At 46.3% G+C, this 12,959-nt stretch overlaps 1 protein-coding gene across 3 annotated transcripts in view; it reads right to left on the minus strand.

The window, feature by feature from the left end:
- Window positions 1–12,959, minus strand: part of ASIC2 (acid sensing ion channel subunit 2) — a 1,299,235-nt gene that overhangs the window by 223,843 nt on the left and 1,062,433 nt on the right. For all 3 annotated transcript variants that reach the window (XM_074940542.1, XM_074940540.1, XM_074940541.1), the window contains exon 2: window positions 11,159–11,309. In XM_074940542.1, the coding sequence (XP_074796643.1) occupies window positions 11,159–11,309 (151 nt within the window). The remainder of the gene's footprint in view (window positions 1–11,158; window positions 11,310–12,959) is intronic.

The following is a 12,959-nucleotide window of genomic DNA, read 5'->3' on the forward strand; positions in this document are numbered from 1 at the left end:
ACTGGACTTTTCAACTGGTCTGCCTCTCCCCTCCTTCTGGAGGTCTATATATTCTTGATGTATAAGGCAACATTAATTGCATTTTTTCCCTGTCTGTCCTTCCTGAACAAGCAATACCCCTCTCTTCCAATGTTGCAGTCATGAGATTTATCCTACCAAGTCTCTGTAATACTAATTAAATCATAATTTAGCATATGTACCAAGACTTCCATTTTATCCTGTTTATTCCCTTGCATTTGTGTAAAGACATCTAAGATATTGAGCAGATTCCCCCCTGATTTCTCTCTGGTTGCTCCTATGACCCTACTATAATTCCCCATGTTCCTCCCCAATATTGAACCCCCTGTGGACTTTTGTCACCTGCTCCCCCCTTTGAACCTAGTTTAAAGCCCTCCTCACTAGGATGGTGAGTTGGTGCACAAAGATACTCGTCCCCTTCTTGTTCAGGTGGACCCCATCTCTTCCCACAGTCCCCTTTCCCAGAAGAGCATCCATGGTTGAGAAAGCCAAAGCCCTCCTGTTGACACCACCTGCCCAGCCATGCACTCATCTCCAGTGAAGGGCCAAAATCCATGTGCTGTATTATGTAAAAACCTGATATAGGCAGTGTCAGCTTTTCTTACAGGCCCAAAGACCAGAGTTTGGTCAAGAGGCCCAGTAAACAATGAACAATATTAGCTAAGAGAAGCAGAACAAACAAAAGACAACCTTGCTTTTTACTAAGATAAGCTTGGTCAGAAAAACGCCAGGTGGGGAGCAATAATTGGTGCTCTAATCTAAAGCTGCAAACAGACCAAAGGAATGAAAGAAGCCCATTATGTTTGTGTCTTCTCCTCTGGCAGAGGAGGGAGCCATGCTCCTCCACACACCAACCTTGAGTTTATGGAAGAGGTTCAAGCATGTCAGTATGAGATATGGCATCCTCCTCCCTTCCCCAGATACCAGTGTCTGCCTTTGGAAGCATAAATGAGCAGTTTGAAAGACAATGTCTATTGCCATATACTTTTCACTGTTTTTCTGCTTTAACCCCCAGGTATGTACCTGTTGGACAATCAGAGGAGCTACTTCATTCCTATGGACCCCAAATCAGAATTCAACAGATATATTTTATACTAACAAACTTTATACATTGTTTAAAGTACTAATGGTATGTTACTTGTTAACCTAAAACCATGGGCGGAGACATTATGTAATCTTTGACCATTGGCTACTGTGCTTATCTTGTCTTGCTGCTAAACCTATCCAGGGGCTTGGGACTACCTACCCCGTCATTTGCCTCCGCCCATGGAAAATCCATATAATCCGCTGTAATCAATTGTTTGGCAGTGTCTCTGAGCCGAATAAACAAGGTGACACTCTGCCAGCGCTGTGCGTAATAAACCCACGTGCTTGATTCTACACAGTGTCCATTTTTTTCCTTCATCCAGGATATGCGTCGCCTTAGCTGGGCCCTTACCCTCAACAGGGAGGATGGAGCATTCCGTAAAAAGCACATTTCCTATGGCCCTATTCAGTTGACATTGGTCCCCACCAATTTTCCTTTTTACACCACCAGTTCTGTTTGTGATCACTTTCTGTGACTTCTCAGCTCTCTCATCTGTCCTCTCACATCTACATTCTATCACCACCGCTTGTACACAGAAAATGTTCTATAACAACTGGAAAATTAATTCCTTGGTGCCCCAGCAATCAGAGGATAAATGAAAGCAAAAAGAAATGCAATTGTTGCCAAAATCCCATGGGAGTCCCTCCCCTAGTATGTAACAGTCCCCAATGCCTTTAGTAGTGTGATTTATTTATTCTCTCTCATTCGAGTTGTCTGAGTTAGCAGTGAAAGAAAGAATAGCTTATCGATGTACAGCGCAATTAAACAAATTTGGGGAAATTTAGACCCGTTTCATGATACATTCCACCTGACCTCTCCCTGTCCCCCAGTCCCCTTCTTCCTTTTTTTCTTGGCCTATTTGTGTATGTCTTTTTCTCAATTACCATTGTTACCCCTGCCCTAACATGCTGTGTTTGTGTAATATTGTCTGATTTTGTATTGTCTGGGCTTGCAGCTTTGTTGTAAAGTTGCATAACTGCCTAATTGTATTGGCTAGCCTGTGAAGTGTGCATTATTTGGTATCATAAACAAGCTTTAAGTCATTCACCTTTTTGTATTTTTCATTTGTTTCTTTATGCAAATAAATAAATGTAATGACAAAACATGTTGTTTCTCCGTGAAAAAAAATTGATATGAAAGATTGGCAAAGAATGGGAAGCAATAACTCCTGAAGTTGAGGAGTGTTTCTGGTTTGGTCTACACTGAATGGTTAGGATGACACAGATACAGTGAACAGGAGTGTAGCTCCCGTAATGTAGACATGGCCTAAGTCCACCTATGCTAAAGCATGAGAGCCAACAGAGAAATGACACAAATCTATTTCACTTTTTAGATTTCAGTCCATTGTCAAAATTCTCTCTACAGTCCAGGTCAGCTCCCATCCCCATGCCCTGGGAAAACCCTGCCATTTGCAGCTAGTTGTTCACTGCCACAGGCAAAGCATTGATTGGCACTGCCCCATGTGCTCGACTTATAAGCTGTGGGATGGACTTGGGGAGATCGGAACTACTGGACAGCCTTCATTGCCACTGGCCACAGTGATCACTAAATTTGTGATGCTCTAATTATGGTAGGGAGGAGAAGGTATGATCTATCTACTCCCATACATGTCCATCCATTCATTTATCCCCATACACATCTTCCATCCATCCACCTATCCCCACATACATCTATCTGCCCACCTATCTCAGGCTATGTCTACACTGCACTTTTGTCAGTGAAAAAAATACCTCCTTGATCGACAAAAGTTTTACCGATGAAAAGCGCCAGTGTGGACGGTGCTTTGTTAGCAGGAGATGCTATCCCTTTGACAAAACTACCACCACTCATTGGGGGGTGGTTTTATTTTGCCACCAGGAGAGCTCTCTCCTGCCGGCAAAGAGCATCTACACGGGACACCTTTCAGCGGCACAGCTGTGCAGTGGTAAGGTATGCAGCGTAGACATAGCATCAAGAATTATTCTGCCACCCGTCACCATAGTATCTGACCACCTTCTGTGTATAATAAATAGCAATAACTAAGTCCCTAGTGTACTTCACGGAGCATCTGGCTTTATTAATTTCCTCCTTAGAATCACAGAATATCATAGAATATCAGGGTTGGAAGGGACCTCAGGAGGGCATCTAGTCCAACCCCCTGCTCAAAGCAGGACCAATCCCCAACTAAATCATCCCAGCCTTCTGGCAAACGGGTCAATCATGACAGTCTGAAGGTCTGAACCACAACAGGACACCTGTTGCTGATCCCTTTTTGAGACATGCTGCTCCAGATCAGTGGTTCTTTGCCTATGTCAGCTCCCCTGACATTTCATATTTACAAATACACGTGGTCACTGCACTGCTTGTAACTCGGCAGTGTATGAATCATACTGGAGCACAAGCCAGATGTTATTTTGTCCCTGAACCTCCACAGTGAACACCAGAGGGCCACATTTTGCTGTCAATTACACTGGTGCCCATCTGGAGTAACTCCGGTGAAGGTAATGAAGCCAGTCAAATTAACACTGGTGTAAACGGATAGTCATTCTTTCGTGATGGCCCTGTGATACTACACCCTGAATTCAGTAATCAAAGATGCCTGAATTTATTAAGAACACCCACTAATTACACTGATATGCCAAAGTAAATTCCAAGTGAATAGCCAGTGCACCTGGTTAGGAGGTTAGGAGTGGTTAGGAGTTGATGGTCCCATAGCATGTGTGTGTTGAGCACAGGGGCTGCATGGATAGAAAGACCAAGACCACATGTCTTAGGATACTTAGGAACAAGAGGGCAAGTCAGCCTTAGCTCTGAGCTCAATGCTAAATGTTGACATTATTGCTATGGAATATTTAGCGACAGTACGTTCCACAGCAGCACTGACCGCATCTCATACACATCTCCACAGCACACACACACAGTTTTAATTCTACCTCGCCTAGGGCAAAATCCTTGAGGGCAAGAAAATGAAAGTGCCCATGGAAATGCTCTGAATTTCGAGGCTGGCGGCTGATCCAGAATTATCCCCCTTACCACCTCCAGCTCGCCACGGCACTCAGAGTCTGACATTAAAAGTTTCAAGGGGTGGAAATCATGTTCTAATCAGATCCATCTCTGCAAACGCACACCTGAAATGCCAGAGATCCGTGTGTAAACCAAGCGGAACCACCTGATCAACATCGTCTACAGCAAACAGGGAAAGATAAAGAATGAGCTCTCAAAACACACGCTTCTCTTGGGCTGTGTTTCTTATTTACAACACTGTGGTCAGAATGATTTCTTACTTGCGCTGTTGGTGTAAGGTCGATATTGAACGGCAACAGGCCAATGCAGTAAAATTAACCAGGAATAGATTCCTTTTCCAATCAAATACTCACGCCATCATTTAGAGTCTCTTTTCATATATATGATTGGATTTCTGTCACGTCCATGACAAAGCAAAATAAAATGATCACAGACGGTATTTTGCAATCATTTGTTTGCACATACAGGAAAGATTCCCCCCCAATCAGTTGTGACTTCCTGCTAGGTTACTCGGTGTCCACTGGTTCCTCTAAAGTTCTTAGGAAAGGGATTTCCCCCTCACTTTAGTGCCTCAATCCAATTTTACCTTCAGGCAGTGTTGTCAATTCTTGTAAATTTCTCACGGTATTGTGTGCTTTTCTTTAAGCCTGGAGTCATATGAATAGCTCGGAATCACAGCTTTCAGGTTTTTTTAAACAAGTAAGTTTCTGGTCCTCATGATTATAGATAAATGCTGGAAAATCCCAAAAGGTGCAAAATACAGAAGCCAAATAAAAACAATTCTAGATTTATTGTTGCATGGCCTTATGGTCTCCTTCTTTGGGGGGTTAGCACCTGCAGGCAGAGCCCTTGGAATGACAACACAGGCACAAGCTCAGTAAGTGCAGGACTTGCATTGAATACTCTAAGAAGGTGCAGAGGCAGCTGATGCTGATGACTCCAAGCCCATTAACTTTCTGCCAGGCAGGAAATGCTCCCCCTCTGATCTTCCTGTCAGGGTTAATTCCTGAATCTGGATCATCTCCTCCTGGAGCAGCCACACCCTTTAGGTTCTGTCTGTGGATGTGCTACACACACACACCCAGCCAGTCCCCTGACTTGGTGACACTGCTCTCCCTTGTGAAAAAGACACATCCTTACTTCTAATCAACAGAACAACCTATGTAAACACAAGCTCCATGCCAACCCGGGATCCCACTACCTCCCTTTGGAAGGAAATGCCATTGGTATAGCCAGGCATGCTTTGCTGCGGTGGAACCTAACAACTTCCTGGCAGCCCAGTCAATGCAGATTACAGCGGCTCTCCATCGCAATGAGTACAGCTTGGCTAATCCCTGGCTGGGAGCTTCTCTACGTCAAGATGTCTCCTATCTCATTAGATGTAGTACTTGCAAAATCTGCAGCAAGAACACAAAGCAACGATGGGTTCCCCTGGTCTATTGTTTGAACCATGTGGAATTAGCCAGATAGTTAACAGGCCCATTTTGTTTTGCAGTAAGACAGGATCTCTCTGTCTTGCTCAGATTTCACCTGACCCACTACGTCATCCCTCTCGGGAATCAAGTAGGTGCGTGGCAGCAAGAAGGAGTCTCTACAGCCACATCCATCTCAATTCTAGCTGGAATGCAAGATGTCACATCTGCATTTCCATAAACCTGTGTGTCAAAATCTGCTGGAGAGTGTCTGGGCGTCTATCTGGGCCCATTTTGATAGGTGGGGCAGAGCTTCATTTCTCGGTGTTCTCATTTATTCTCCCCTCCTCTCTAGAACAAAGGGAAACCCCTCTCATTTAGTGCTGTGCTTTAGAATCGGAGAGTCTGTTGCTAAATTAGCTACCCAGACCCACCTAACTCCCTTTTCTGAAGCACATCATGCTTTCCCAGGCTCCCACCAGCTGGCTCCACAACGCAGTCTGGTCTGTCATTACTTGCTATACCTGTTACCTGGCCTGGAATTACCCCGTCTATCTTTGAGGGGATTAGAACGTCCTCTCACAGAGCTACCTGACCTGTCCCAATGGCATCATGCCAGCAAATTACAGCAATGCCTTTTCCAGTCAAAGTGCAGGCTTATCTCTCACATTAAGGTTCGCTCCAGACCGCATCAGACAATCAGTCCCAACCAGTGCCCCCTAATCAGAGTCCACGATAAAATCCCACACCAATTGAAGGTTGTCAGTTTCTACAGTGGTTTGCCAATGACCCACTACATTCAGTCTTTGGCCAAAAATCAAGCTGATCCTGTTTCAAAACAAGGTCGAAACAAGCAAATCCCTAAGAAACCCAACACTCTATGTGACTAGATCCCCCTGGCAAGCAGTCTGGGACTGTGGGGGGCCAGCTGTGCACCCCTGACTCTCTCCATCCCTTGCCCCTTGCCCCTGCTTGCTGGGAGCCAATCAAAAAAAAAAGAAGAAGAAGAAGCAACAAGTTACAACAAGCTACAAGCCAGCCAAGCGACAAGCCAAAAAAATAGCCAACAAGCAACTCACAAGACAATTAAGCCAAAAACAAGCCCAATTTCTGCATTTTTTTTGCGGGTTTGCCATGTCTGCTCAGTGGAGGTGCCACACACAGACCTGGCCAGCAAACTAACTTGGTTACAGTATTGTTTTTAAAAAGTGCATGATTTTTAAGCCAATCTTGTGACCTCAGGGGTGGAGGGGGGGAGGGAGGGGGAGGCCAGGGGCCTGACTCGTGATTTTTTAATGGTAGGGACTGTCCATACTGCTTCATTTCATGACAATCTGGGCATGTTCCATATGCCTATTCCTGTCACTGGAAAATCCATAATGAAGCAAAACCGTGTCCACTTTCTATTATGGAATAAGGAGCTCACTGTATGTGGATTTAACAGTGTGTCCCCATAATGATCTTACGGTTACGGACAAGACTGAAACCAAAGGTATGTTTTTCTGACACAAGTGACTCGTTAGCCAAGGTATTTCAGCTTCCAAAGATATTAACGGGTGTTCAGCAAAGCCCTTTTGAGACTGTCCACATGCTTCATTTTGTTTGCCAGGTCAATCACAATTAAATAATCTTTTGTTTTACAAAGCAGGCGAAGCTGTGACATGGCGTCTGGAGCCCTCAGAGCAGCGTTATCCCCAGGCAGGGACCAATATTTTCCTTCTGCGCCTTGACTACTGGCTTTGCAAAGAAAAGCTTCAAAATGCAGAAATCCAGAGGCACTGAGCCAGCAGCAGGTTCCAGCTTCCAAGTGCAAGTGCCAAATCTTTTCATGAGGCAAGAGGAGGGGAAAACACACTACAGCATCGCTAACTCCTGGCTGAGAGCGAAACACCCAGGAGACTGCACTAAAGGATAAAGGCAGCACTGACACTCTGGAGTTTTAGGGTGGTAAAAATCACAAGGCCAAATTCTGCCCTCCTGAGCCAGACCTCCTGTGGACCAACAACGTGCAGCATGAGTATTTTAGGCCCACAGCTGTCTGAACTGCAGACAAATTCTTATTTATGTGACAATCACCATCAGCCAATACCTGGGGCTGAACCAGGGACCTCAGGAGCATGTCAGCACACGCAGAAAAGACTGTAACAGACTCACATCCTTGGTGGATCGGTGAGGTCTGTCCCTAGGGCTGCCAACTTTGGTTGGATGAATTCCTGGAGATTTCATTCATTCTTTAATTCCTGGAGACTCCAGGACAATCCTGGAGGGCTGGCAACCCTGCCTGCCCCACACACGGCTCAGTAAGTTACATACCCCCAGCCCCACAGAGCCAGGAGTCACACGTGTGCATCTGAGGGTTGTAAGCTGTCTCACGGCATTCATTTGAGGAATTACTTGGACTGAGTCATGTGCTGGGGACTCTCTGAAGAGCACTGATGGGCCCGTCTGTCCCAGCCTCTGGAAGGAGATGGAGAGAACCAGATGGCAGAATGTGGAGTGGAGGGAAAGCCAGGCCTGGTGTCACGTCCTGGAAAGCAGGCCCGGCTCAGTCCTGCAGCCTCCTGACACTTGTGCTGTGAGTTTGGAGAGTGCGCAGCTGGTTCTGTTGGGAAGGGGCTGGAAGATTTACATAATACAAAGGAGCCGTCCCCACCGCATCTCACTGGAGCGGACAACTAGGAAAAACAGTCAAGCCTTTCTTTGTAGGGTTAGCAAGCGGCTGATTAAAGCAGCTGAGCTGCTCGGCTGAGGGCTTGTCTAGACCTACGGCACTGGTGCAGTGGCATTGCTCTGGCGGTTAGTGAAGATGCAACCTATGCTGATGGGAGAAGCGCACCCTTTGGTTTAGGTTCTCCACCTCCCCGAGAGGCAGGAGCAAGGTCAGTGGGAGAAGCCCTCCTGTCGCCGGAGCGCTGTCTACACCAGGAGTTTGGTCAGTGTAACCTCATTGCGCAGGGGCGTGGATTTTCCACACCCGTCAGCCACGTAGTTATACTGACAGATGTTTGTAGCATAAACCAGGGCTAAGGCTCCAGCCAGCCCCGTCTAATGGGGTAGCCAGAAGCAGCTTTTTTCCCCTTCCCAGCCCCAGCAACACACATTTAGCTGCTTCTTGACCCACTTATGGACTTAGCCTCTTTGCAGAGAGAGACACACCCAGTGGGGGAGCTCAGTTGACTTAACACTGTCTCTGATGGGAGTTCCCTGCAGGAAGGACAGCAGCCTACTTAGCCCATACAGGCCCTCTCACTCTGCTTACAGGAAGCCCATCTCCATCCAGATTGCACAGCAGCTGCTCCCCCTGCCTGGTCTGGGGATGCTGAAAATTACAGATGCCTGTAGCAGCCCATCCCGGGCCAGAGCCCCCTGGGAGCCCACAGAGCCTGATACCTGAAAAGGATTTGGTTTTAGTGGGGTTTGCAGAGGTTGTGGGATTTAACTGAAGGGCGCTCGGAGGCTGTGACAGGCTGGGGGTGACCATGGCAGGCAAGGGCAGGAGAAGGCAGGGAAGGGCAGCGACACTGGTACATACCCGGGGGGGGTCAGGCCGGCTTGTGCAGCCCAGGCTGACGAACGCACCATTGCGTCCTCACCGCTATATCTAGCCAGCGAGCTAGCTCGGATACATCTACACGAGCTGCACATGACAACCTGGCTGCTGCATAGCTGTACCTGTGAACAGCAGACTTGAGTCTTCAGCTTGCTGGGGCGGCGAGACAGATCCAGGCCCGGGGTCAGAAAAAAGAGGGGCAACGGGGTACGATAGCCAGTGAGATCCCTCACTTCCCCAGGAAGCCATGCCCATGTCTCTTTCACACCCTTCCCTCAGGGCACGGTTACTTAATTCAAACACACCCAAAAGGCTGTCTCCCTGGCCAAAGCAGGCTGCCTGGGCCCAGAGCTCATTCCCTTGGCATCTCCCTCTGCCCCTCCAGAGCTGGGACTCTCCCCTTCCTTTAAAGCCCAGCAGATGGGAAGGCAGACAGCCCAAGTGCTGTGAGAGCAGCAGGGGTCAGCACACAAGCAAGGTGCCCCAGTCCTAGAAGGGTTTCTCTGGAGTTTTGAAATATTTTTTTCTCAGCTGGAAAGGGTACTGATCTCTCCACCAGCTTTGTCCACAAAGCCCCGGATATTGAGGGGATGGCACTGCTGGAAACATCTCCATCTGCTGGCAAGAGAGAACTACAATACACACTTGCCCCTTACCCTCTTCCCCACTGTCCTGCCCCCCTCACCTCCTTCCATTCACTTTTCTTTCCAGTTAACTGATCATCTCCTAACTAAGCCCCCACCCTCTCCAGCTTCCCAAAAAGAAAAAACAACTATGGAACTAACATGCCATCTGCTGCCACCACCACTTTGTTCACTCTGCTGGTTCACTCACAACCCTTCTTGGTTTGCCTTTATGCACTACCATACTACTACTTACAACAGACTACAATAATAACCGAAGCATCGGGAGCGGCAAAGACTCAAGCTTCTGGGGTTTTAAGTTCATTACTACGTTCTGCGTGTATGGCAGAAGCTCTCTGGCAATGGCAAAGCTCTCCATAGGAAACGGAAAGCTTTGCTAGATCCCACTATGCAGCGTCGATTTAATTCCAAATACATTTAATGCCAATGTCTGGAAATCATCAACTTCTTCAATTACCTGCTGAGATCCAAGTTCAGTGTTTCCATGGGAACAGCAACAGTTAATCACCACAATTAATATTTATATCTTGGTAGTGTCCAGAGGGGCCAATCAGGCCTCATTGTATCAGGTGCTGTACAAATACATAGGAAGGTGTATTTTGTTCTCTCATCCTCTCCCCAGAGGGAGAAGCATGTGGAGTGGAGTGTCTTGTTTTGGAAGACAGAGAGAGAGTGTGTGTGTGTGTGTTTAATATACATGTTGCTATGGGTTTATGTTAGAGACAGCAGGTCAAAAAATGTACCTTGCACTTCTAGTGGGGGAATGTGATGTGGTTTGGGATGGTCCTTAGTTCTTGGATAGTCTTAGTCTACAATCTCAGCTCACCAAATTAAGGCTGAAGAGAGTGCCGCCCTGGATTTGTATAGTAATTGAATCGCGTAGCACTGTGAGGCTTCGCCCAAGTAAGTCAAGGCGGCAAATAAGTCAGTGCCATGATACCCAGAATTTTTAAAAGAATGTGAGTGTGGGGACCACCTGGAGAATTCTGGGTATCCATCAGGAAGGTGACATGGATTCACAGCCAGCTCTTCCCCTTGTCAAGATGTCTAATTTAGATTCTAAAATCCCACTGTAGTCACCCGGAACCTGATGCAGAGGTCAAACACATGAGCTGGCTTTGAAATGTAGCTGTGATTACGGGGTAATGGAGCAGTTTGGAGATGACCAAGCAGGTGGGGAATGCTTCCAGGCTGGCAGCCTCGTCTTCATCAAGAACCACTTCACTCGCTTGTGTCCTTGAGTTTGAGGTGGTCAAGCTAACTTTGAAACTTGACCTGTTTTTGCAAAGGCTGCAAGTTCCCTGCAGAGCTCAAGAACTTTTAAGTTTAAGCTTAGCTCGGGAGAACCGGCTTCCCACAGAACATGTCAAAACTACTACAGCGTGTTTGCAACCAAGGCACATCCTCAGATAGAGAGAGAAAAAAAGTGAACATTGGGTCTTACCTGTTTCTCCCCATATTGGTAAATATTCATCCTGCTGTATGTCCAGCATGATCTCCAATCCATTGCCTGTCCCACCTTTGACCGTGGTAAGCAGGGGCCGCCCTTCTTCTCCTGAGTTAAACATGTAACATTTCCCATATTTTGTAAACACCTTCGAGAGAGAGAAAAGAGAGAGCTCCATGTAACACACCTCTTCCCAACCCAACCGCGGCTGCAGAGACATGAAAAATGTAAGTGTGGCAGAGCTCCAGAGGAAACAGCTGAAACCAGATCTAATCTGGTTTAATAATTTAGTATGTTAAGTGTGTTCCTCTTTACAGGGGGAAAAAAAGGAGTAGGGTGAGAACAAACAGCGTTTTAAAGGAATGAACAAATGTTTTTGGAAATAGTTCCTCTGACTCACACCATGTCAGCGCTCTAAGAAATAGATACACTTGCAAAGATTCAGTACATGTTGAACTATAATGTAAGTCCCGTTTCATCCAAGATGTCACAGCAGCACAGCCAGATGCTGCTGGGCTTTCACTACTGCACATTTAGAAGTGGACCCGCTTGCCCTAAGCGCAAAAGAATACAAATGCCTGTGTTGGAACCCCGTTTACTCCAAGAGGACTCAGGTGAATCTAGCTGCCAGCTTCCCCCTTATCCTACAGCCTGTGAAATACATGCTTTCATTTAACATGCTTCTTGTTGTTTCTTTCCATCTCCCCACCCCCCCCCCCCCATGACTCAGAAATAAAAGACCTTTCAAGGCAGACACGCTACTGTTGGAGAGTGGAGAATTTGGCAGGCTAGACTAATTCTCTTTGAAAGCAAAGAGAACTGTTCTGCATTCAACACTTGGCGGTCTGCACATGACAGTTGTTTCTTGGCCCTGAGCCAGCTTTCTGCTGGATTCTTACTCAACAAGGATTCATTCAAGCTAAGCCAAACATCGCACGTCTGGGACCCGTTCACACACACAGCTCCTTTGCCAATGAACACAACAGAATTAAAGCTCTGCTGTCTCAACACACTCTATATCGACACAAAGATGTAACACACTTTTAATCCTATCATTTAAGGCCACAGCAATAACAAGGGGATGACTTCCTCCAGTCACAGGAAGTTTTCAAGATTTCCCCCATCTTTGTTTAATCAGTGGTTTAGTCTACAGCTCACTTATCACCCCTTTTCCATTTAGATCTTGGGGTGGACACAATGATTTGCATGCAGTTGCTTGTAATGTCAATAGAGAAATAACAGGAAGCCACACTCAAATATTTTCACTAGGAAGCATGGCAAGTTTGCTCCACTGTCCCTTGTGGGAAACATATTATTTGAGGTTTGCAGCATTGCCAGCCCCAAGAATCAAAAACCATGAATCAAGTCCCCAAACATCACAAGATAGGCTTAAAAAATCACAAGATTAAAAACGTAATAAATATCGGGTTCTATTTGCCTTCTGGGGCTGGAATATTTAGAGGTCACGGCTTTAAGAGCTTATTTGCAGCCATGAGGGCCAAAAACACACTGTGAAAAAAAAGCCAAGATTCTTACAAAATCACAAGATTTCAGCAGTTGGGACTCTATCCTCTCCCCCTTCCCCCCACCAAATACCATAAGACTCACAACAAAATCATGAGACTTGGCAACACTGTGCCCATGCGGACTCATCTGGCTGCTGGCTTATTCTTGAAAACATTTGTAAACCCCCAAAACATAATATATTTTTAGCAGTGATGAGTATTCATCTAAACATCAGTACTGGAAAATGTAACATTTGCTACTCACTATTCAGAGTTTTCCAATTTCAAAAGCT

This window comes from Natator depressus, chromosome 27 (assembly GCF_965152275.1).
Source record: "Natator depressus isolate rNatDep1 chromosome 27, rNatDep2.hap1, whole genome shotgun sequence".
Lineage (NCBI taxonomy): Eukaryota > Metazoa > Chordata > Testudines > Cheloniidae > Natator > Natator depressus.